Source organism: Salmo trutta, chromosome 21 (genome assembly GCF_901001165.1).
Source record: "Salmo trutta chromosome 21, fSalTru1.1, whole genome shotgun sequence".
Lineage (NCBI taxonomy): Eukaryota > Metazoa > Chordata > Actinopteri > Salmoniformes > Salmonidae > Salmo > Salmo trutta.
The window spans coordinates 43,054,839-43,078,829 of NC_042977.1; the positions used below are offsets into that span (position 1 = coordinate 43,054,839).

The following is a 23,991-nucleotide window of genomic DNA, read 5'->3' on the forward strand; positions in this document are numbered from 1 at the left end:
GAACTAAGGGGTCTAGCCCGAACCATGAAAAACAGCCCCAGACCATTATTCCTCATCCATTTGGCATTATGCATTGGGGCAGGTAGCGTTCTACTGGCATCCGCCAAACCCGTCATTCATCACTACAGAGAACGTGTTTCCACTACTCCAGAGTCCAATGGCGGCGAGCTTTACACTGCTCCAGCCGACACTTGGCATTGCGCATGGTGATCTTAGGCTTGTGTGCAGCTGCTTGACCATGGAAACCCATTTTATGAAGCTCCCAACGAACAGTTATTGTGCTGACGTTGCTTCCAGAGGCAGTTTGGAACTCGGTAGTGAGTGTTGCAACCGAGTACAGACGATTTTTACGCTCTTCGCGCTTCAGCACTCGGCGGTCCTGTTCTGAGCTTTTGTGGCCTGACACTTTGCGGCTGAGCCGTTGTTGCTCCTAGACGTTTCCACTTTACAATAACAACAGCTCTTACAGTTGACCAGGGCAGTTCTAGCAGGGCAGAAATTTGACAAACTGACTTGTTGGAAAGGTGGCATCCTTTTGACGGTGCCACGTTAAAAAATCACTGAGCTCTTCAGTACGGGCCATTCTACTGCCAATGTTTGTCTATGGAGATTGCATGGCTGTGTGCTCGATTTTATACACCTGTCAGCAACGGGTGTGGTTGAAATAGCCAAATCCACTAATTTGAAGCCCACATACTTGTGTATATATAGTGCATATGGAAAATATAGAAAATCATATGTACGTACAACAGTTAATTATTTCATTTTAATCCAATAATACTAACATAGGTCTATCAATCTCAGCCATCCTGAAAAGATAGAGAGAGAGCAAAATAGTGAAAGAGAAAGTGAAAGAGAGAAAGAGAGAGATGGGGGAGGGAGAGAGTGAGTAAGAGCCAGCAGCAGTGAGGAGAGTTGAGTCTCCCGGGGAAAGAAGAGTGAAAAACCTGATCTGCTTGTTTCTCTCCTCTGTCCCACTTCCATCACCCCATGGAGGAGGAGAGGAGAGGGGGAACATGGAGGAGGAGAGGAGAGGGGGAACATGGAGGAGGAGAGGAGAGGGGGAACATGGAGGTGGAGAGGGGGAACATGGAGAGGAGAAGGGGAACATGGAGGAGGAGAGGAGAGGAGAACATGGAGGAGGAGAGGAGAGGGGGAACATGGAGGAGGAGAGGAGAGGAGGAACATGGAGAGGAGAGGGGGAACATGGAGGAGGAGAGGAGAGGGGGGACATGGAGAGGAGAGGGGGAACATGGAGGAGGAGAGGAGAGGGGGGACATGGAGGAGGAGAGGAGAGGGGGAACATGGAGGTGGAGAGGGGGAACATGGAGGAGGAGAGGAGAGGGGGGACATGGAGGAGGAGAGGAGAGGGGGAACATGGAGAGGAGAGGAGAGGGGGAACATGGAGGTGAAGAGGAGAGGGGGAACATGGAGGAGGAGAGGAGAGGAGGAACATGGAGAGGAGAGGAGAGGGGGAACATGGAGGAGGAGAGGAGAGGGGGAACATGGAAGAGAAGAGGAGAAGGGGAACATGGAGGAGGAGAGGAGAGGGGGAACATGGAGGAGGAGAGGAGAGGAGGAACATGGAGGAGGAGAGGAGAACATGGAGAGGAGAGGAGAGGGGGAACATGGAGGGTGGAGAGGAGAGGAGGAACATGGAGGAGGAGAGGAGAGGAGGAACATGGAGGAGGAGAGGAGAACATGGAGAGGAGAGGAGAGGGGGAACATGGAGGTGGAGAGGAGAGGGGAACATGGAGGTGGAGAGGAGAAGGGAACATGGAGGAGGAGAGGGGAACATGCTCTGCTGCTCATTAATTTCATGCCAAATGGAAGAGACAGAACTGAGCTAGTATCATCAATAGACCTCAACATGACAGACAGACTGATAGACAGACTGACGATGGAGAGAAAGACAGAGCGAAAGAAGAATAGAGGGGGGTAAACAGACAGAACGTGAGTCAATGTCCTGACATATTCCAGGTGTGACATCATAACATCATACACAGACAGACTGAATTTTATTTACTACAACCCTTACTGAGTCTGAACCCCCAACATCTCACAAGCCTTACTGAGCCTAAACCCCCAACATCTCACAACCCTTACTGAGCCTGAACCCCCAACATCTCACAACCCTTACTGAGCCTGAACCCCCAACATCTCACAACCCTTACTGAGCCTGAACCCCCAACATCTCACAACCCTTACTGAGCCTGAACCCCCAACATCTCACAACCCTTACTGAGCCTGAACCCCCAACATCTCACAACCCTTACTGAGCCTAAACCCCCAACATCTCACAACCCTTACTGAGTCTGAACCCCCAACATCTCACAACCCTTACTGAGCCTAAACCCCCAACATCTCACAACCCTTACTGAGCCTAAACCCCCAACATCTCACAACCCTTACTGAGCCTAAACCCCCAACATCTCACAACCCTTACTGAGCCTAAACCCCCAACATCTCACAACCCTTACTGAGCCTAAACCCCCAACATCTCACAACCCTTACTGAGCCTGAACCCCCAACATCTCACAACCCTTACTGAGCCTAAACCCCCAACATCTCACAAGCCTTACTGAGCCTGAACCCCCAACATCTCACAACCCTTACTGAGCCTAAACCCCCAACATCTCACAACCCTTACTGAGCCTAAACCCCCAACATCTCACAACCCTTACTGAGCCTAAACCCCCAACATCTCACAACCCTTACTGAGCCTGAACCCCCAACATCTCTGAATCCCAAATGTCAGAATCCCTAATGTCTGAATCCCTAATGTCTGTATCCCTAATGTCTGAATCCCAAATGTCTGAATCTCAAATGTCTGAATCCCAAATGGCTGAATCCCTAATGTCTGTATCCCTAATGTCTGAATCCCAAATGTCTGAATCTCAAATGTCTGAATCCCAAATGTCTGAATCCCAAATGTTTGAATCCCTAATGTCTGAATCCCTAATGTCTGAATCCCTAATGGCATCCTATTCTTAAAGTATTGCACTATATGGGGAATAGGATACCATTTGGGATGCATCCAATTCAATCTTATTAATCCAGTTGTCAAGTCAATCTTAATCCAGTTGTTAATTCAATCTTTACCCAGTTGTTCATTCAATCTTAATCCAGTTGTTAATTGGACGAGGGGGGAAGGGGGGAGGGACGAGGGGGGAAGGGGAGAGGAGAGGGAAGGGAGGAGGACGAGAGGATAAGGGGGAGGACTGGGGGAAGGAAGGCGACGAGTGAAAGGGGGGAAGGAGGAGGACGAGGGGAAGGGGGGTGGTGTTTACCACTCTTAAGAAGCAATTAACGCGGCAGAGAAGCCCAAATGAAGAGGTGAATAAAACATTAAGAAAAACAGATGGAGGAAATCAGAGAGAGGTTGAGGAAAGAGAGACAGATGAATTATTGAAAAAGGGGGGATATATAAATGGGGCGGGGGGGAATAAGAGATTGAAATGAAATGTAAAAAAAGAAGTAAATTATGAGAGAGAGATAGAGAGAGAGAGAGGAGGGGAGAGCAAGAGAGAGAGGGGAGGAGAGCGAGAGAGAGAAAGGGGGAGCAAGAGAGAGAGAGGGGGTGTGAGAACAAGAGAGAGAGAGGGGGGAGAGCGAGAGAGAGGGTAGGAGGAGGGGAAGAGAGGGGAGAAATAGTTGTACTGTGTGTGTGTGTGTGTGTGTGTGTGTGTGTGTGTGTGTGTGTGTGTGTGTGTGTGTGTGTGTGTGTGTGTGTGTGTGTGTGTGTGTGTGTGTGTGTGTGTGCATGCGTGTTCTTGCGTATGTGCGTGTATGTCTGTCCGTGTGTCAGTGCTTGTGTATATTTCTGTCTTTTCAACAAACAGTCAAACAAACAGTTCAGTGCAGGGCCTAACCCAGTTCTTTCAAGTCTCTGGCTATGAGTCAGACCTTCATTGTAAAAATGCTAAGCTTAGTTTGTATCAAACATCTCAGCGTAGGAGTGACTCAGTTTAAGGTTAGATGGTCTACTGTGTAGATGGTCTACTGTGTAGATGGTCTACTGTGTAGATGGTCTACTGTGTAGTCTAACCTAAGCTTTTCTGTCTGTCTGTCTGTCTGTCTGTCTGTCTGTCAGTCTGTCTGTCTGTCTGTCTGTCTGTCTGTCTGTCTGTCTGTCTGTCTGTCTGTCTGTCTGTCTGTCTGTCTGTCTGTCTGTCTGTCCGGGCTCCCGTGTTGCGCAGCGATCTAAGGCACTGCATCTCAATGCAAGAGACAGTCCTTGGTTCGAATCCAGGCTGTATCACATCCGGCTGTGGTTGGGAGTCCCATAGGGCGGCACACAATTGGCCCAGCGTCGTCCGGGTTTGGCCGTCACTGTAAATAAGAATTAGTTCTTAACTGACTTGCCTGGTTAAATAAAATAAAAATCTATGGAAGAACATGTCCTAGATCAGCGTTCCTACTCTGAGACACTTTATTAACGATGGGCCTGATATCCAGCTTTATGGAAACATCTTCATGACTGAATACTGCAAACCTCTGGAGGCAACAAGAAAACAACGTTCTGTTAGCCATCGTCAGTGTTCTTGTGACGAAGGCATAACAACCAAAACATTTTGCTCTTGTTACGTCTAAATAAATAACATTGCATAAAATGACTTTGAAAATCTTCTAACAAAAAAATGTGTGGGCTTTTCTTAAAACCTCTCTGGCATTCCTCAGAGTCTTGTATCATACTTGTGTTTGTAGTAACTGTTTCTTAAAGATATTGAAACAATCATTTAGAAGTGGGAGGGCTAGGAAGTTATTTAGAAAGTATTTACACCAAGAGCCAGAGTCACAATGGCTATACAGCAGACTAGACCAATCTATCTCTCCTGTTCACACACTCGCTCGCTCCCTCACTCACTCGCACACACACACACACACACACACACACACACACACACACACACACACACACACACACACACACACACACACACACACACACACACACACACACACACACACACACACACACACACACATAAAGACACATAAAGACAGTCAGTATACACAGTTTGACACAGTGATTTAGTTGGTGAAATTGGAACAAAGAGTAGCCTGAAGACAGAGTGAAATGTGAATATGAGGACAGGGTCAGTCTGCATGGGGATTGGGAGGGGGCTGGGAGGGGCTGGGAGGGGCTGGGAGGGGGCTGGGAGGGGGCTGGGAGGGGGCTGGGAGGGGGCTGGGAGGGGCTGGGAGGGGGCTGGGAGGGGCTGGGAGGGGCTGGGAGGGGGCTGGGAGGGGGCTGGGAGGGGCTGGGAGGGGGCTGGGAGGGGGTTGGGAGGGGGCTGGGAGGGGCTGGGAGGGGTTGGGAGGGGGGTGGGAGGGGGTTTGGAGGGGGCTTCGGAGGGATTGGGAGGGGGCTGGGAGGGGCTGGGAGGGGCTGGGAGGGGCTGGGAGGGGGTTAGGAGGGGGCTGGGAGGGGGTTAGGAGGGGGCTGGGAGGGGGTTAGGAGGAAGTTGGGAGGGGCTGGGAGGGGGCGGGGAGGGGTTGGGAGGGGGTTGGGAGGGAGTTGGGAGGGGCTGGGAGGGGGCGGGGAGGGGTTGGGAGGGGCTGGGAGGGGGTTGGGAGGGGGCTGGGAGGGGTTGGGGGGGCTGAGAGGGGGTTGGGAGGGGCTGGGAGGGGTTGGGAGGGGGTTGGGAGGGGGCTGGGAGGGGCTGGGAGGGGGTTGGGAGGAAGTTGGGAGGGGCTGGGAGGGGGTTGGGAGGGGGTTGGGGTGGATGAGAGGGGGTTGGGAGGGGCTGGGAGGGGTTGGGAGGGGGCTGGGAGGGGTTGGGAGGGGCTGGGAGGGGTTGGGAGGGGGTTGGGAGGGGGCTGGGAGGGGGTTGGGGGGGCTGAGAGGGGGTTGGGAGGGGCTGGGAGGGGGCTGGGAGGGGTTGGGAGGGGGCTGGGAGGGGGTTGGGAGGGGGCTGGGAGGGGGCTGGGAGGGGGTTGGGAGGGGGCTGGGAGGGGTTGGGAGGGGTTGGGAGAGGGCTGGGAGAGGGTTGGGAGGGGGCTGGGAGGGGGTTGGGAGGGGGTTGGGAGGGGGCTGGGAGGGGGTTGGGAGGGGGTTGGGAGGGGGCTGGGAGGGGTTGGGAGGGGGTTGGGAGGGGGTTGGGAGAAGGGGCAGCAGGGTTTAGGGTTAGTTCCGTTACATGCTGTAGGAAGAGGAATGTGAATACATTGTGGTACTTATAATCTTTACTGTGAGCAGTAATGTATCGGGAGATACTGTATGTATCGTCCCACACAATCCAGATACATTGCATCCACCTATGACAGGAGGTTTGTAAACTGAAAATAATAATATCTTCAACTTTCAACATATGAAGTTTTTCTGATCAGATGGACAGAGTTGTTGTTTATTTAAGCAAATATCAGTGAACATTCTGTAGTTAACTCATTTCTACCGCTGTGTTATAATCATGGAGAGAGAGAGGACAAGGCCATAGAGCAGACAACCAACGCTACCTACCGTAAATTCCGGACTATAAGCCGCAACTTTTTCCCCAGGCTTTGAACCTCGTGGCTTAAACAATGACACGGCTAATATATGGATTTTTTCCCACTTTCAAATTTTTTTTTCTAAAAAAAAACACATTCTGTGACGTGCTCAGTTTTTTGGCGGCATGAAGCTTTCATTAGACCAATGAAATTGCCGAACGGGTTAAGGTCAAACAACTTTTTTGTTTACTGTTTAGATTAAATCGAGCGCTCTCAAACTTCCCATCATTCTGATTACGGTAGTCATTTTGTCACCCTCATCATGGCAAAGACACGGAGAAATGCATATGATGCAGCTTTCAAGTTGAAGGCGATTGATCTGGCTGTTGGAAAAGGAAATAGAACTTGGTCTTAATGAGTCGAGGATAAGACGTTGGAAACAGCAGCGTGAGGATTTGACTCAGTGCAAAAAGACAACTAAAGCTTACTGCTAATTTTTTATTTTTTGTTACAAGCCGTGTTTCGTTAAAGCCTATTTATTTTTGTTACAAGCCGTGTTTCGTTAAAGCCTATGTAAAGTTCATTTGTTTCCATGTACCGGTAGGCACCTGCGGCTTATAGACATGTGCGGCTTATTTATGTTCAAACAAATATTTTTTTTTAAATTCAGTGGGTGCGGCTTATATTCAGGTGCGCTTAATAGTCCGGAAATTACGGTACTACAGCCCCAAAGACATGGAAGCATAGAACGAAGGCACGAGAGACAGAGTGATAGAGAGACAGGGAGAGAAGGGAGGGGGGTAGAGATACAGGGAGAGAAAGAGGGGGAGGGAGAGATAGAGAGACAGGGAGGGAAAGAGGGTGAGAGGGGGATCCCCCAGGGTTAATTAAATCTCTGTTCTCTGTCAGTGTGGTTATCTCCTTCTCTCTCTGAGTTTCAGCTCCAGGCTGACAGGCTCTCTCTCTCTCTCTCTCTCTCTCTCTCTCTCTCTCTCTCTCTCTCTCTCTCGCTCTCTTGCTCAGCAGTGCATTATGGGAAAGAGAGTTCCTAAACACAGAGGGTCACACAGAATCGCAATATATTGCCAGCTGCCACAAACGTTTGTGGAGATTGCATTCATGATCAACTCTGCGCATGTCAGCTCAACCATACATTACCTTTAAAAGTAGAAGCATTAATGTTCTGTGTATGACCGTTATTGTCACCATCGTCATTGATGTTATCGTCTCCATCAGCAACATTATCACCATCATCACCATCACCGTCATTACCATTGATGTTGAACACTCTTGAAACATCACAGCTTGTAGCAGTGTCAGCTCAGTGAAAAGTCCTTGTTTGAAAGGAGCCCTCAACACAAACAACATGACACTAGACACTAACAGTGGCTATGTACGTCCCAAATGGGAACCTATATCCTTTATAGTACACTACTTTTGACCAGAACCCTATGGTGTGGTCAAAAGTAGTGCACTATGGAACAAGGTGCCATTTAGGACGCGGGCAGTGTTGATTCTGGAGTCCTCTCCTTCCTCTTCTTCCTTCCTTTGTGATGCAATCCCCAGAGATGTTTTCTCCTAAAGAACATCTTATTTCTTTTATTAACGAGTTCTGCCTTAATTAGCGAATAGGGTTGTTTTATCAATGATCCAAGAAAAGAACAGCCCAATGGAAGACTAACAGAGAGAGAGTGAGAGAGAGAGAGAGAGAGAGTGTATGTGTGTGTGTGAGAGAGAGAGAGATGTCTCTATTCCTTTGAAACTTCTGTGAGTGTAATGTTTACTGTTCATTTTTATTGTTTATTTCATTTTTGTTTATTATCTATTTCACTTGCTTTGTGGCAAGTGTGTTAACATATGTTTCCCATGCCAATAAAGCCATTTGAATTGAATTGAATTGAATTGATTTGAATTGAGAGAGAGAGAGAGGGAGAGAAAGAGAGAGATAGAGAGAAAGAAATAGAGAGATTGATTGAGAAAGTGAAAGAAAGAGACAGAGGGGAGAAAGAAAGAGAAAGAGAGAGAGAGAGAGAGAGAGAGAGGGCAAGAAAGAGAGAGAGAGAGTGTCATTTGAGATATATTTTTCATTTTATCTGTTTTAATGAATGAACCACCTGCAAAAAAGGTCATTGAAATATGAAATGACCTGATGATGCAAACATGTGAAAACATGGGTGTTAATACTTTGGTTCTCCTCCTGCTGGTACAGTATGTTCCTTATGTCACTGTATTAAAAAAAGAAAGACATTTAATTCGGCAAGTCAGTTAAGAACAAATTGTTATTTACAATGACTGCCTACCCTGGCCAAACCCTAACCCGGATGACGCTGGGCCAATTGTGAGCGGCCCTATGGGACTCCCAATCATGGCCGTTTGTGATACAGATTGGAATCAAACCAGAGATGCAGTGCCTTAGACCACTACACCACTCGGGAGCCCAATGGGGCTACTGTATATGTTAGTGTGTTTACACATTTGTGTAGAGTGAAGATCATTTGTCATGCTATCTCTCATGAACACACACACACACACACACACTCACATGCCTAACCATGTCTTTATCGTTGTCTCTGTGACAGTGTGGACTGTGAGGTTCTCTCAGGAGCCAGCAGACCAGTCTGTTGTTCTAGGGGGGAGAGTGGTTCTGTCCTGTGTCGTCTTCAACTACAGCGGCATCGTACAGTGGACCAAGGATGGATTAGCACTGGGCATCGGAGAGGGCCTCAAGGGTGAGAGCACACACACACACACACACACACACACACACACACACACACACACACACACACACACACACACACACACATACACACACACACACATACCCTCGCAAGGATGCACGCATACACACACACACATATACATTAATTGTGCTCCTTGGCGTTCACCTCTCTGATGGTTGCTATGCTGCTGGTTCTGATGGTTGCTATGCTGCTGGTAGGTAGAGGCAGGCAGAGATGATGTAATCTAGACCAATACTTTTGTCCCCTTTGGAATCCAAATCGATGATGTCATAATTCAAGGGTGCTTCCAGACTTGCGGTCTGCCATCTAGTGTTTGGAATGCCCCCTGTATGGGGTTATGAGAGACTGTTTCTCTATGTGAATGAACATGTGTGTTCATTCTCTCAGATGTATAATGTGCTGCTATCTTCATAGATCTTCATTTAAATGTATTTATTTTTTATGTAAATCTGTCGTCTCAGCATGACCCAGGTACCGTGTGCTGCAGGTGAACAGTATCTCTCTCTCTGTCTCTCTCTGTCCTAGCCTGGTCCAGGTACCGTGTGCTGCAGGTGTACAGTATCTCTCTCTCTGTCTCTCTCTGTCCTAGCCTGGTCCAGGTACCGTGTGCTGCAGGTGAACAGTATCTCTCTCTCTGTCTCTCTCTGTCCTAGCCTGGCCCAGGTACCGTGTGCTGCAGGTGAACAGTATCTCTCTCTCTGTCTCTCTCTGTCCTAGCCTGGTCCAGGTACAGTGTGCTGCAGGTGTACAGTATCTCTCTCTCTGTCTCTCTCTGTCCTAGCCTGGTCCAGGTACCGTGTGCTGCAGGTGAACAGTATCTCTCTCTCTGTCTCTCTCTGTCCTAGCCTGGTCCAGGTACCGTGTGCTGCAGGTGAACAGTATCTCTCTCTCTGTCTCTCTCTGTCCTAGCCTGGCCCAGGTACCGTGTGCTGCAGGTGAACAGTATCTCTCTCTCTGTCTCTCTCTGTCCTAGCCTGGTCCAGGTACCGTGTGCTGCAGGTGAACAGTATCTCTCTCTCTGTCTCTCTCTGTCCTAGCCTGGTCCAGGTACCGTGTGCTGCAGGTGAACAGTATCTCTCTCTCTGTCTCTCTCTGTCCTAGCCTGGCCCAGGTACCGTGTGCTGCAGGTGAACAGTATCTCTCTCTCTCTGTCTCTCTCTGTCCTAGCCTGGCCCAGGTACCGTGTGCTGCGGGTGAACAGTATCTCTCTCTCTGTCTCTCTCTGTCCTAGCCTGGCCCAGGTACCGTGTGCTGCAGGTGTACAGTATCTCTCTCTGTCTCTCTCTGTCCTAGCCTGGCCCAGGTACCGTGTGCTGCAGGTGTACAGTATCTCTCTCTCTGTCTCTCTCTGTCCTAGCCTGGCCCAGGTACCGTGTGCTGCGGGTGATAGGCGTGGGCCAGTACAACCTGGAGATCTCTGCTGCTGCGCTGTCTGATGACTCCCTGTATGAGTGCCAGGCCACGGAGGCTGCCCTGCGCTCCCGGAGAGCCAAACTCACCATCCTCAGTGAGCATCTATGTGTGTGTGTCCACTGCAGTGGGACTGTGTGTGTCAAGAGTGTCTGTCCAGTGCGTGACTGTGTATTAATATGTGGAGTGTGTGTATCTAGTGCAGTCCGTGAGTGTGTGTGTGTGTCAGTGTGTGTGTGTCCAGTGCTGTGTGTGACTGTACAGTATGTCTGTAGTGTATATGCAGAGGGTGTGTGTTGTATTGTGTATATGCAGAGTGTGCGTTCTTCTCTGTGTGTGTGTTGTATTGTGTATATGCTGCAGAGTGTGTGTGTTGTATTGTGTATATGCAGAGTGTGTGTTCTTCGCTGTGTGTGTGTGTTGTAGTGTATACACAGTGTGTGTGTATTCATCGACATGTGTGTTTTATTGTGTTGTCCTACAGTCCCTCCTGATGACCCAGTGATCGAGGGCTTTCCAGAGATCCTGCTGAGAGCCAATGCCTCGTACAACCTGAGCTGTGTGTCCCGCGGGGCCAAGCCACTGGCCCTCATCGAGTGGCAGCGGGACGGGGTGGCCCTGGAGGGAGCCTTTAGTTCCACCGTGAGTCACACACAGATATGCACACTGCTGCATGTTGCCATATTTTATCACTAAATACACCTGTCGCTGGCTCCACCCTGTCCTCCCTCTCGTTGTCTCTCCCCCTTCTCTCCCTCTCCTCCTCCCCCCCTCTCACTACCCCATCCTCCCCCCTCTCTCTCCCTCTCCCCCTCTTTCTCTCTCTATTTCCCCCCTCTCTCTCTCTCCCTCTCCCCCTCTCTCTCCCTCTCCCCCTCTTTCTCTCTCTATTTCCCCCCTCTCTCTCTCCCTCTCCCCCTCCCCCTCTCTCTTCTCCTCCCCCCTCTCACTACCCCATCCTCCCCCTCTCTCTCTCCCTCTCCCTCTCTCTCTCCCTCTCCCCCCTCCTCTCTCTCCCTCTGCCCCCTCTATCTTCCTCTCCCCCCTCTATCTTCCTCTCCCCCCTCTATCTCCCCCCCCTCCCAGGAGGTTCTCCCAGACAGAAAGAGAGTGACGACCCGGAGTTTCCTACCCATCATCCCAGAGGACAAAGACACTGGACGCAACTTTACCTGTGTGGCCAGCAACCGGGCTGTCCCCATGGGAAAACGCACCACCGTCACCCTCAACGTCCACCGTAAGTGTGTGTGTGTGTGTGTGTGTGTGTGTGTGTGTGTGTGTGTGTGTGTGTGTGTGTGTGTGTGTGTGTGTGTGTGTGGTGGGTGATGGGGGGGGGGGTGTATGTTAATAGTTTTAAGGTATGAGTGTGTGACTGTGTTTCAGGTTTATTTAATCCCTCCCTCTTCCTCCCCCCCTCTCCTCTCCTTCCCTCCCTCCCTCCTGCAGACCCCCCCAAGGTGAACCTATCCATGGAGCCTCAGTCTGTCCTGGAGGGAGAGAGAGTCACCTTCACCTGCCAGGCCACCGCCAACCCCCCCATCATGGGCATCCGGTCAGTGGGAGTCTGTTGGATAAGTGTGTTTATTGGGTGTTATTCAGTAGTGTGTTTGATGGGAGGTATTCAGTAGTGTGTTTGGCTGGGTGGTATTCAGTAGTGTGTTTGATGGGTGGTATTCAGTAGTGTGTTTGATGGGTGGTATTCAGTAGTGTGTTTGATGGGAGGTATTCGGTAGTGTGTTTGATGGGTGGTATTCAGTAGTGTGTTTGATGGGTGGTATTCAGTAGTGTGTTTGATGGGAGGTATTCAGTAGTGTGTTTGATGGGTGGTATTCAGTAGTGTGTTTGATGGCTGGTATTCAGTAGTGTGTTTGATGGGTGGTATTCAGTAGTGTGTTTGATGGGTGGTATTCAGTAGTGTGTTTGATGGGTGGTATTCAGTAGTGTGTTTGATGGGTGGTGTTCAGTAGTGTGTTTGATGGGAGGTATTCAGTAGTGTGTTTGATGGGTGGTATTCAGTAGTGTGTTTGCTGGGTGGTATTCAGTAGTGTGTTTGCTGGGTGGTATTCAGTAGTGTGTTTGATGGGTGGTATTCAGTAGTGTGTTTGATGGGAGGTATTCAGTAGTGTGTTTGATGGGTGGTATTCAGTAGTGTGTTTGCTGGGTGGTATTCAGTAGTGTGTTTGCTGGGTGGTATTCAGCAGTGTGTTTGCTGGGTGGTATTCGGTAGTGTGTTTGATGGGTGGTATTCAGTAGTGTGTTTGATGGGAGGTATTCAGTAGTGTGTTTGATGGGAGGTATTCAGTACTGTGTTTGATGGGTGGTATTCAGTAATGTGTTTGATGGGTGGTATTCAGTAGTGTGTTTGATGGGAGGTATTCAGTAGTGTGTTTATTGGGTGGTATTCAGTAGTGTGTTTGATGAGAGGTATTCAGTAGTGTGTTTGATGGGTGATGTTCATTAGTGTGCACTGGAGCAGCAAAACATAACAAAATACTTTGCAACAGAAAACCTAAAACAAGCATTTCCTATTGGACAAGTTCAAGTAGTCCAATAGGAAATGTGTTTTCTTCTATTTGGTGTGTAGTGAATACTACATGTGATAGTGTGTCTGTTAGTGCGTCTGTTAGTGTGTCTGTCGGTGTGTCTGTTATTGTGTGTCTGTTAGTGTGTGTCTGTTAGTGTGTGTCTGTTAGTGCGTCTGTTAGTGCGTCTGTTGGTGTGTCTGTTGGTGTGTCTGTTAGTGTGTGTCTGTTAGTGTGTCTGTTGGTGTGTCTGTTGGTGTGTCTGTTGGTGTGTCTGTTGGTGTGTCTGTCGGTGTGTCTGTTGGTGTGTCTGTTAGTGTGTTTGTTAGTGTGTCTGTTAGTGTGTCTGTTAGTGTGTCTGTTAGTGTGTCTGTTGGTGTGTCTGTTGGTGTGTGTCTGTTGGTGTGTGTCTGTTAGTGTGTCTGTTAGTGTGTCTGTTAGTGTGTCTGTTAGTGTGTGTCTGTTGGTGTGTCTGTTAGTGTGTCTGATAGTGTGTCTGTTAGTGTGTCTGTTAGTGTGTCTGTCAGTGTGTCTGTCAGTGTGTCTGTTAGTGTCTGTTAGTGTGTCTGTTAGTGTGTCTGTTAGTGTGTATGTTAGTGTGTCTGTCGGTGTGTATGTCAATGTGTCTGTTAGTGTGTCTGTTAGTGTGTCTGTCAGTGTGTTTGATAGTGTGTCTGTTAGTGTGTCTGTTAGTGTGTCTGTTAGTGTGTCTGTTGGTGTGTCTGTTAGTGTGTGTATGTTAGTGTGTCTGTTGGTGTGTATGTCAATGTGTCTGTTAGTGTGTCTGTTAGTGTGTCTGTTAGTGTGTGTCTATGATATGTGAACATATAAGACCAGTATGTGTTGATGAGGCTGTTCCACCTGTGTTTCTCTCTCAGGTGGGCGAAGGGTGGTGTTCTCCTGGAGGGGATGAGAGACAGTGTGTTTGTGACTACAGCAGACCATTCCTTCCACACCGAGCCGGTCTCCTGCTCAGTCTTCAACGCTGTGGGACACACCAACCTCAGCATCCTGGTCGACGTACACTGTGAGTCTGACCATTAGATAGATTTGATTGTCCTCTGAAGGGGAAATTCATTTCCACAGCTCATACATTTCCATATAAAGACCAACATCACCCAGACATGACATTTCTAGTTCCATACCTCCAGATAAACAGGCAGGAGACAGAGACAGCATAGCATATTAGTCTGTCTGTTTGTCTGCTTTCTTTTCTACTGTGTATGTCTTTCTGTCCGTCCGTCAGTTCGTCTGTCTGTATACCTGTCTGTCTGTGTCTTTCTACTACTGCATCACAGGAGGCTGGTGGCACCTTAATTGGGGAGGACTGGCTCGTGGTAATGGCTGGAGCGGGATAGGTGGAATGGTATCAAATACATCAAACACACGGTTTCCATGGTTTCCATGTGTTTGATGCCATTCCATTCATTCTGTTCCCGACATTATTATGATCCGTTCTCCCCTCATCAGCCTCCACTGTACAGTATCAATCATTTTACCTGCAAACAGCAGTTGTGCTGCTCCTGGCTCATCCTCCGGTGAGATCCCCTCTTCAGTAGGTGTTTCGGTGATTCTCACTACACCTTCCGAAGGGTGTGATGATTGCGTTGATCAGGCCCGAACTGAGCCAGGTGGCTTAACCACTGCTCCTCCCACTTCAGCCACAGCCAATGTGATGCTCTCTCTACCTCCTGCCCAGCTGTGCGATCTTCTTCCTCTGTGCTCCTTTTACTCTGAGGATACTTAGTGCCCTCCACAGAAACTGACCTGGGAAACCTCTTGCCCCAACCTCCACTGGCAGGCATCTGGCAGGCCTTCCATTCCCTTGTCTGTACAGTGCCTGGTACTTCCTCAATCCTCTCCTCCCATGGAACCGTCAGCTCGAGCATTATGATGTTCTTTATGCTCCTCAGCCAGATCAACAGATCTACGGTGCATTCAGAAAGTGTTCAGACCCGTTGACTTTATCCACATTTTGTTACGTTACAGCCTTATTCTGAAACTGATTAAATTGTTGTTGGTTTTTCCCTCACACACAATACCTCATAATGACAAAGCAAAAACAGTTTTCAGAAATGTTTGCAAATGTTTAAATATAAATCCACGGAAATATAACATTTACATAAGTATTCAGACCCTTTACTCAGTACTTTGTTGAAGCACCTTTAGCAGTGATTACAGCCTCGAATCTTATTGGGTATGACGCTACAAGCTTGGCACACCTGTGTTTGGGGAGTTTCTCCCATTCTTCTCTGCAGATCCTCTCAAGCTCTGTCAGGTTGGATGGGGAGCGTCGCTGCACACCTATTTTCAGAACTCTCCAGAGATGTTTGATCGTGTTCAAGTCCTGGCTGGGCCACTCAATGTCATTCAGAGACTTATCCCAAAGCCACTCCTGCGTTGTCTTTGCTGTGTGCTTAGGGTTGTTGTCCTGTTGGAAGGAGAACCTTCGCCCCAGTCTGAGGTCCTGAGCACTCTGGAGCAGGTTTTCATCAAGGATCTTGCTATACTTTGCTCCTTTCATCTTTCCCTCAACCCTGACTAGTTTCCCAGTCCCTGCCGCTGAAAAACATTCCCACAGCATGATGCTGCCACCACCATGCTTCACCGTAGGGATGGTGCCAAGTTTCCTCCAGACGTGATGCTTTGCATTGAGGTCAAAGAGTTCAATCTTGGTTTGAGACCCGAGAATCTTGTTTCTCATGGTCTGAGATTCATTAGGTGCCCTTTGGCAAACTTCAAGCGGGCTGTCATATGCCTTTTACTGAGGAGTGGCTTCCGTCTGGCCACTCTACCATAAAGGCCTGATTGGTGGAGTGCTGCGGAGTTGGTTGTTCTTCTGGAAGGTTCTCCCATCTCCACAGAGGAACTCTGGAGCTCTGTCAGAGTGATCATCGGGTTCTTGGTCACCTCCCTGACCAAGGCCCTTCTCCCCGATTGCTCAGTTTTGCCGGGCGGCCAGCTCTAGAAAGAGTCTTGGTGGTTCTGAACTTCTTCCATTTAAGAATGATGGAGGCCACTGTGTTCTTGGGGACCTTCAGCGCTGCAGAAATGTTTTGGTACCCTTCCCAAGATCTGTGCCTCGACACAATCTTGTCTCGGAGCTCTACGGACAATTCCTTCAACGTCATGCCGGGGTTTTGTCAATGACATGCACTGTCAACTGTGGGACCTTATATAGACAAGTGTGTGCCTTTCCGAATCATGTCCAATCAATTACATTTTTAATTTACCACAGGTGGACTCCAATCAAGTTGTAGAAACATCTCAAGGATGATCAATGGAAACAGGATGCACCTGAGCTCAATTTCGAGTCTCATTGCAAAGGGTCTGAATACTTATGTAAATAAGCTATGTAAGCTTATTAATAAGCTTCTGTTTTTTATCTTTAATACATGTGCATAATTTTCTAAAAACGTGTTTTCACTTTGGGGTATTGTGTGTAGATTTTATAAAAAAGCAAAATATTTAATACATTTTAGAATAAGAGTGTAATGTCACAAAATGTGGAAAAAGTCAAGGGGTCTGTCTGTCTGTCTGTCTGTCTGTCTGTCTGTCTGTCTGTCTGTCTGTCTGTCTGTCTGTCTGTCTGTCTGTCTGCTATACTTGTCTGTCCATCTGTCTCTACTATATACATATATCGGTCTGTCTAACTACTGTGTCTGTCTGTCAGATGGTCCTATCCTGAAGGGGGCGCCCACGCCGATTACGGTGGACATTGACTCTGACGCCAAACTCAACTGCAAGTGGACCGGGAACCCTCCTCTTACACTCACCTGGACCAAGAAGGGCTCTAGCATGGTGAGAACTGACAAGTCCTCTGCTATAGATCCTCGCTTTGGGTCAATTCCTTTTCAATAAAGTCAATTCAGGAAGTAAACTGAAATTATTTTTCTCAATGCTTGTCTATGATAATTTTTTGGGGGAAATTGGAATTTCGGTATACTTCCTGAATTTACTGGAATTGAAGTGGAATTGACCCCTACCCTGCTGCTGTCCTGGACCCAGAAACCCCATATCCTGAAGCCCTTATCCATGCTACTAATGCTTGAATTGGAGTGAAATAGGTGCCGGATGTAACTTATTTTGGATGCCGGTACTCTTTACATTTAGGTACTGGTAATCATCAAATTTCTAAGTCAATATTGCCGTTACTCAGCGTTGAACCTTGTCCCCCCTGAACTTCATACTCACTCCAACCCTAAGACTACCCCCCCAGCCCAGTTGGGTTTTAAACCCTCCTAATGTTGAACTCCTAACCTGTTCCATAAATATTGTATTAATGCATTATAGCGAATTAAGAAAAACTACAGGAACTTTAATGGAGCCTGCGGCTGAGAAAATCAACATGTTTTATGAATTAAATATCTCTCTCCCTCCCTTTACAACTCGCTTCCATCAAACCTCCCTCTCTCGTGTGTGTGTGTGTGTGTGCTCCTCTCAGGTCCTCAGTAACAACGAGGAGCTGGTCCTGAAGTCAGTGAGCCAGGTGGATGCGGGTCAGTACGTGTGTAAGGCCATCGTCCCCAGGATCGGAGTGGGAGAGACTGAGGTCACTCTTACAGTCAACGGTCAGTTACAGCACAGCCGTGTACAGTACACACGCACACGCACGCACGCACACACACACACACACACACACATACGCACACACACACACACACACGCACACACACACATACGCACGCACGCACGCACACACACACACACACACACACACACACACACACACACACACACACACACACGCACACACACACACACACATACGCACGCACGCACGCACACACACACACACACACACACACACACACACACACACACACACACACACACACACACATATGAATATCCTTTTTCTAACATGAATATCCTTTTGGTTCTACTGTTACTACTTCTGGGACCATGTGAACACATCCTCATTTAAAAGACGATTAATTTTCCCCAACTTTTGCTATCTGTTTATTTATGTATAGGGCGCTGTTTTCTATTACCATTTCATGGTAATCTTTTAGTCCGTGCTTTTACATTTTTAACTCTTTGCCATTTTGAAGCCTTTTTTCGTATTAATATATTTATTGAAAATAAATCAAACCATTTTGAAGAAACAGTTTATTCTATGGTGCAGAGGGCTGATGCTCGTTGTCTGCAGTGAGAAGCTGTCTACTGCAGGACTATGTATTGTCATACCATAGAGATCTCATTCCACCATTTTACATGAAACAGTTAAGTGTCTAGTAATTGACTGTTTGTCTGAGTTGCTATTGGCTAAAGAGGTAATTGTAGGTCTCTCACTAATGAGCTACACCTGTTTAAATGTTTATGGGAGTGTACCAGGGAATGAGTGGTAAGCAACGATAGACCAGTGAGGATTATTCTTTTATTCTATTCATCTTTTAGTCCTTGTTTTTACCATTTTAACTTTTTGCCATTTTAAAGCCTTTTTTGTATTTACATATTGAAAATATATATCAAAGTTTGGAAGAAACGGTTTCAGTTCTTTTAGTAAAAAAATGTTCTGTGAAGGACATCGTCCGGCCTGTCACGTCCTGACCAGTAAAGGGGCTGTTTGTTATTGTAGTTTGGTCAGGGCATGGCAGGGTGGTTCGGGGTTGTTTGGGTTATGTTCTATGTTAGTGTATTTCTATGTTATTTCTAGTTGGTCTATTTCTATGTGTTGTTTATTGGGTTGACCTTCAATTGGAGGCAGCTGCTTCTCATTGCCTCTGATTGAAGGTCCTATTTATAGGGGTGTTTGTTCTATGGGGGTTTGTGGGTAGTTATTTCCTGGGTTAGTGTTTGTTGCACCTGACGGGACTGTTTGGAGTCGTTTGTTTTGTATACGTGTTTATTTTGTTTTTCCTTCTTCAAATAAAAAAAAAGATGAGTATACATTTTCCCACTGCGTTTTGATCCACTCCTTACGACAATCGTGACACGGCCCCGTCCACAGGACCATGTTCAAAAAGGGTCTCAGAGTAGAAGTGCTGATCTGGGATCAGGTCACCCTTGTCAATTTATTATAGTCTAAAAAGGCAACAATTATCCTAGATCAGCGCTACTACTCTGAGATGCTAAGGGGACGATTCAGTCGTTATTCAATCTCCACCCCAAACGAACAACTGATGAATATCATGCTATTCTCATGCTTAAGTTCAATGTCAGAATACGCAGAGAGAGAGAAAGTGCATAAAAAGGGAATTACATTCAAGTTGGAATTCCCCCCTAAATGAATACAAGCTCTGATACTACTGCTATGTTACAACTAGATGGTCATTTACTGTGAATAAACATTGTGGGACTTTCTTTAACTCTTTACATTTGTTTTTGTGGCAGTGGATAGGATGGCCTGAACATGTGAACGTTGGTTTGGTGTCTCTAGCTTGAATGGTTCAAGAGTTACTGTTGGTGGGTTATTTTATGCAAATGTTTATAGTTGATACATATTTGAAGTCAGGATGGCCTGAACATGTGAAAGTTTGTTTGGTGTATCTAGCTTGAACGGTTCAAGAGTTACTGTTGGTTAGTTATTTTATGCTAATTTATACACATTTACGTAGTTATAGCTGGTACAGATTTTTAAGACTTTGACGTTAGGATAGGCTGAATGTTTTAAAGTTTGTTTTGTAGCTTAATTGGCTAAGGAGCAGGACCATTTTGAATAGTTACTTCTGTATTCCATGGTTCTCATTCAAACCCATGTTCATTTATGAAATGTATTCATGATTACAGTTCAAAATGTACATATAGTATCAAAAAGTCTTTAGACAAGCAATCTAAGATTTAGTTTGGGTCAGTCTGAACATGTCAATGTTGGTTTGGAGTTGAAAGCTTAAACGGTGAAAGAGGAGGGTAGGTCTAGAATTCTACATTTTGACACTTCTTGTCTGTGGCCCTTTTTTCGTTGAAATGCATTTGGTATCCATAGCAATGGCTGCGTTTGGGCTGCTCAATGATGAGACATGAGAGAGCTGTTAGCTGGCGTTAGCTAGCTGCTTTTCGTCACTTTAAACTCTGACAAACAGCTGCCATTTTTTATTGGTAGCAGATAATTCTGTTCTGATTCCAGATTTGAATAGAGAAGTAGACCAAGATGTTTTACCCTCTAATGCCGGATGTACACGGTACGACATTAAAAATCCTAACATTGCTGAGCCACTCACATTAATATCAACGTTTTTCTTACTTTTTAAAACTCTGTGTTGTTGGTTATTTAAGGGCTCATAAGTAAGCATTTCACTGTAATGTCTACCTACACCTGTTGTATTTGGCACATGTGACAAATAAAGTTTGATTTGATTTTGATTTAAAACGACCATCTTTCCTGTAGTTTATTGTCTTGCCAACGTAGAGATGAGCACACTAAACGATATGGCACAGAGGGTCACACACTATAAGATGCTTCATTTTGTTGTGAGGATTCTCCATACCACTCTGTCTCACAAAAACAATTCTGTGATTAGATTGTTATCGTAGCTAGAACAAGCTGTGGCTCAAAGCAGTCTCATAAACGTTTTCAGTCAGTAATTCACACTTGCCATACAGGGTTGAAATATCTAGCCAACATTTTGAATTTAATACAATTTCTTGTGAACTTCAGAGCTGTAACGATTTGACGCTTTGGTTAAAGGCAAGTACTGTACAAACACATACTAGTAGTAGTCATCTCTGATGGGTGATGTGAAACAATGTGCTCTCATTGGCTATTGCTGATCACCGTTCTCAAAACTTGTTGTTGCATATCTCAAACGACAAACATGTTTGAAAATATCGGTGTGTCTGGGACTGCTCAAAGATGTGATCAGTAGCCCTCAGATTGCGTCTCTGACCGGCTCACATTAAACAAGCGTCGGTGACAGCCACACAACCCGAGTAGGCAACAACATGGGGAAAAAAATGTGTCTGGGACAGCTAAATCGGGGCCAAAATTGTGTAGTGCACACCCAGGTTTTTGTCTAAAGTGCTGCGAAGATTTTACACATTTCAGTTGTTTGAAAAATGTATGTGGTTATTAAAACAGCTGTATAATTAGATTGGGATCAGATATTTTTTGTTACGATTTTCATATTTGAATAGCAGAGAAGCAGGGGGGAGATTTCATACCCTCTTAACTTTTTGGGAACGTGGTCAAATTTGTTGATATGTGTCAAAAGTGACATTATTTACAGTGAATAGAATACAATGTTGGGAGTGATGATGTCACAAAGGGCCCTATAGAATCCTGAGGAAATCCCATGAAAGTGGATGAAGGACAAAAAGCTTAATAGTTGAAAAAGTATCAAATATATCAAAACGTTGTATACAAGCCTGAATAGTTTGAACATTTGAAAGCTTGAATGACGTTTCTAGCTTAAACGGTGTAAAAGGACTAGCGTGCTAAAGAAAGATACTAATAAGAAGAACCATGACGAAGATTTAAACGACTAATTACCACTTCCACCACTTAATTTCCACTCATTATCAGACGTTCTGTCATGACTGGAGTGTAAATAGCTGAAATGACTTCCTATCTGTCTCTCCCCCCCCAGGCCCTCCCATCATCTCCAGTGAACCAGTCCAGTACGCAGTGAGAGGGGAGAGAGGGGAGGTCAAGTGCTACATTGCCAGCACCCCTCCACCTGACAAGATTGTGAGTGAAGTGAACTCTGGGAAATATCCTGGGAAATATCTGTAACACTTTATAATAACTTTAATGTATATCCCTTTATAAATGCTTTGTATATGTTATAATTGCTTATGAATTGGAAGGCTTTGTAAGTACATTCAGATCATGTCAAGGGATTGTGTGAGAGGGGGGATGACATGAGGTTGACAGATCAGGTGTGAGAGGGGGGATATCATGAGGTTGATGGATTGTGTGAGAGGGGGGTGACATGAGGTTGATGGATTGTGTGAGAGGGGGATGACATGAGGTTGATGGATTGTGTGAGAGGGGGATGACATGAGGTTGATGGATTGTGTGAGAGGGGGGATGACATGAGGTTGATGGATTGTGTGAGAGGGGGGTGACATGAGGTTGATGGATTGTGTGAGAGGGGGGGTGACATGAGGTTGATGGATTGTGTGAGAGGGGGATGACATGAGGTTGATGGATTGTGTGAGAGGGGGGATGACATGAGGTTGATGGATTGTGTGAGAGGGGGATGACATGAGGTTGATGGATCAGGTGTGAGAGGGGGGATGACATGAGGTTGATGGATTGTGTGAGAGGGGGATGACATGAGGTTGATGGATTGTGTGAGAGGGGGGTGACATGAGGTTGATGGATTGTGTGAGAGGGGGATGACATGAGGTTGATGGATTGTGTCAGAGGGGGGTGACATGAGGTTGATGGATTGTGTGAGAGGGGGATGACATGAGGTTGATGGATTTTGTGAGAGGGGGATGACATGAGGTTGATGGATAGTGTGAGAGGGAGGATGACATGAGGTTGATGGATTGTGTGAGAGGGGGGATGACATGAGGTTGACAGATCAGGTGTGAGAGGGGAGGGGAGAGAGTCAAGTAAAATTCTGTACCTTTCAGCGTCAATTATCCACGACAACAGCAGAAAGACATGACACTAATCTGTGGTTTTAAAAAAAAAGTCTCCACTCCATTTTTAGTGTTTGTGTCCCAAATGACACCCTTTTCCCTTTATAGTGCACTACTTTTGACCAGAGGTCTGATCAAAGCTAGTGCACTATAGGATGCTATTGGGAGTGAGCCAGTGAGTACTCGGAGCGTATAATGTGATACGACGTTATGGTTTTAGCTTAACGCAGAGACACAAGACCTATGAAATATGAAGTATGATGCTGTGTGAGTGTCAGAAAGTAGACTGGGGTGGGGTGGGGTGGGGGGGGGGGTGGGAGGGAAGGGGAGGGGATGAGTTAAAATCTTTAGTTTATTTTTCCTCCCCCTTCTCCTGCCAATTTGCCTTTTTCTTTTTTTTCTTGTTAAAAGGTACATTAGCACAACATGTGGGCCGTTGCATATTTCATGTATTCATACTCCATATTTAATAGTATAACTACTTCAGCAGATTTAAAGTAGAAAAACCTGCTAGACTCTTTATTGCTCGTGTACACCTGCCTCAGCCCGGTGTGTGTGTGTCTGTGTGTATACGCCTCTGTATACAGTATAAAGATTTTTTGTTATTGTGTTTTGGCACTTTCTTCAGACGGATAAGGAAATCAGAAGGGGAGAAACAGTGGGAACGGTAGACGAGGGGATTGAACCCGCTTCCTATAGTAAAGTCATATATGACAAATGCTCAACCAGGACTCTGCACTTTTCTATCCTCCATTTCACTCCCTAATTGTGTGTGTGTGTGTGTGTGTGTCTCCCTCCAGGTGTGGGCATGGAAGGAGAACGTATGGGAGAAGGAGAAGGGGACTCTGTTGGAGAGATACACGGTGGAGCAAAGTAAACCCCACTCCCAGGGAGGAGCTGTTCTCTCCACCCTCACCATCAACAACGTCATGGAGTCTGACTTCCACTCTCCGTACAACTGCACCGCCTGGAACGCCTTCGGACCCGGGACCATGATCATCACCCTGGAGGAGAAAGGTATGTCTTAAAGGGCCAGTCTTGGTACATTCTTCTTTATAAATGAATGAATGATATAGCCATTGATTCTGGAAAGGGGGGGCGGCACATACTTCCCTGAGACGTTTTAGATTACTGGCCAAGATTTCAGCATTGAATAGTATGGGAAAGTATTTTACATTTTTTTCATTTCACCTTTATTTAACCAGGTAGGCTAGTTGAGAACAAGTTCTCATTTACAACTGCAACCTGGCCAAGATAAAGCATAGCAATTCGACACATATAACAACACAGAGTTACACATGGAATAAACAAAACATACAGTCAATAATACAGTAGAAAAAAATAAAACA

The 23,991-nt window shown here is 46.6% G+C and overlaps 1 protein-coding gene across 2 annotated transcripts in view; it reads left to right on the forward strand.

Annotated features, from left to right (window-relative positions):
- The window catches only part of LOC115157496 (kin of IRRE-like protein 1), a 70,544-nt gene that overhangs the window by 39,603 nt on the left and 6,950 nt on the right, over positions 1-23,991 (forward strand). For both annotated transcript variants that reach the window (XM_029705797.1, XM_029705798.1), the window contains exons 2-11: positions 9,012-9,161; positions 10,534-10,683; positions 11,071-11,228; positions 11,673-11,823; positions 12,033-12,138; positions 13,987-14,135; positions 16,782-16,909; positions 17,553-17,679; positions 21,637-21,737; positions 23,443-23,659. In XM_029705797.1, coding sequence (XP_029561657.1) covers positions 9,012-9,161; positions 10,534-10,683; positions 11,071-11,228; positions 11,673-11,823; positions 12,033-12,138; positions 13,987-14,135; positions 16,782-16,909; positions 17,553-17,679; positions 21,637-21,737; positions 23,443-23,659 — 1,437 coding nt within the window. The remainder of the gene's footprint in view (positions 1-9,011; positions 9,162-10,533; positions 10,684-11,070; positions 11,229-11,672; positions 11,824-12,032; positions 12,139-13,986; positions 14,136-16,781; positions 16,910-17,552; positions 17,680-21,636; positions 21,738-23,442; positions 23,660-23,991) is intronic.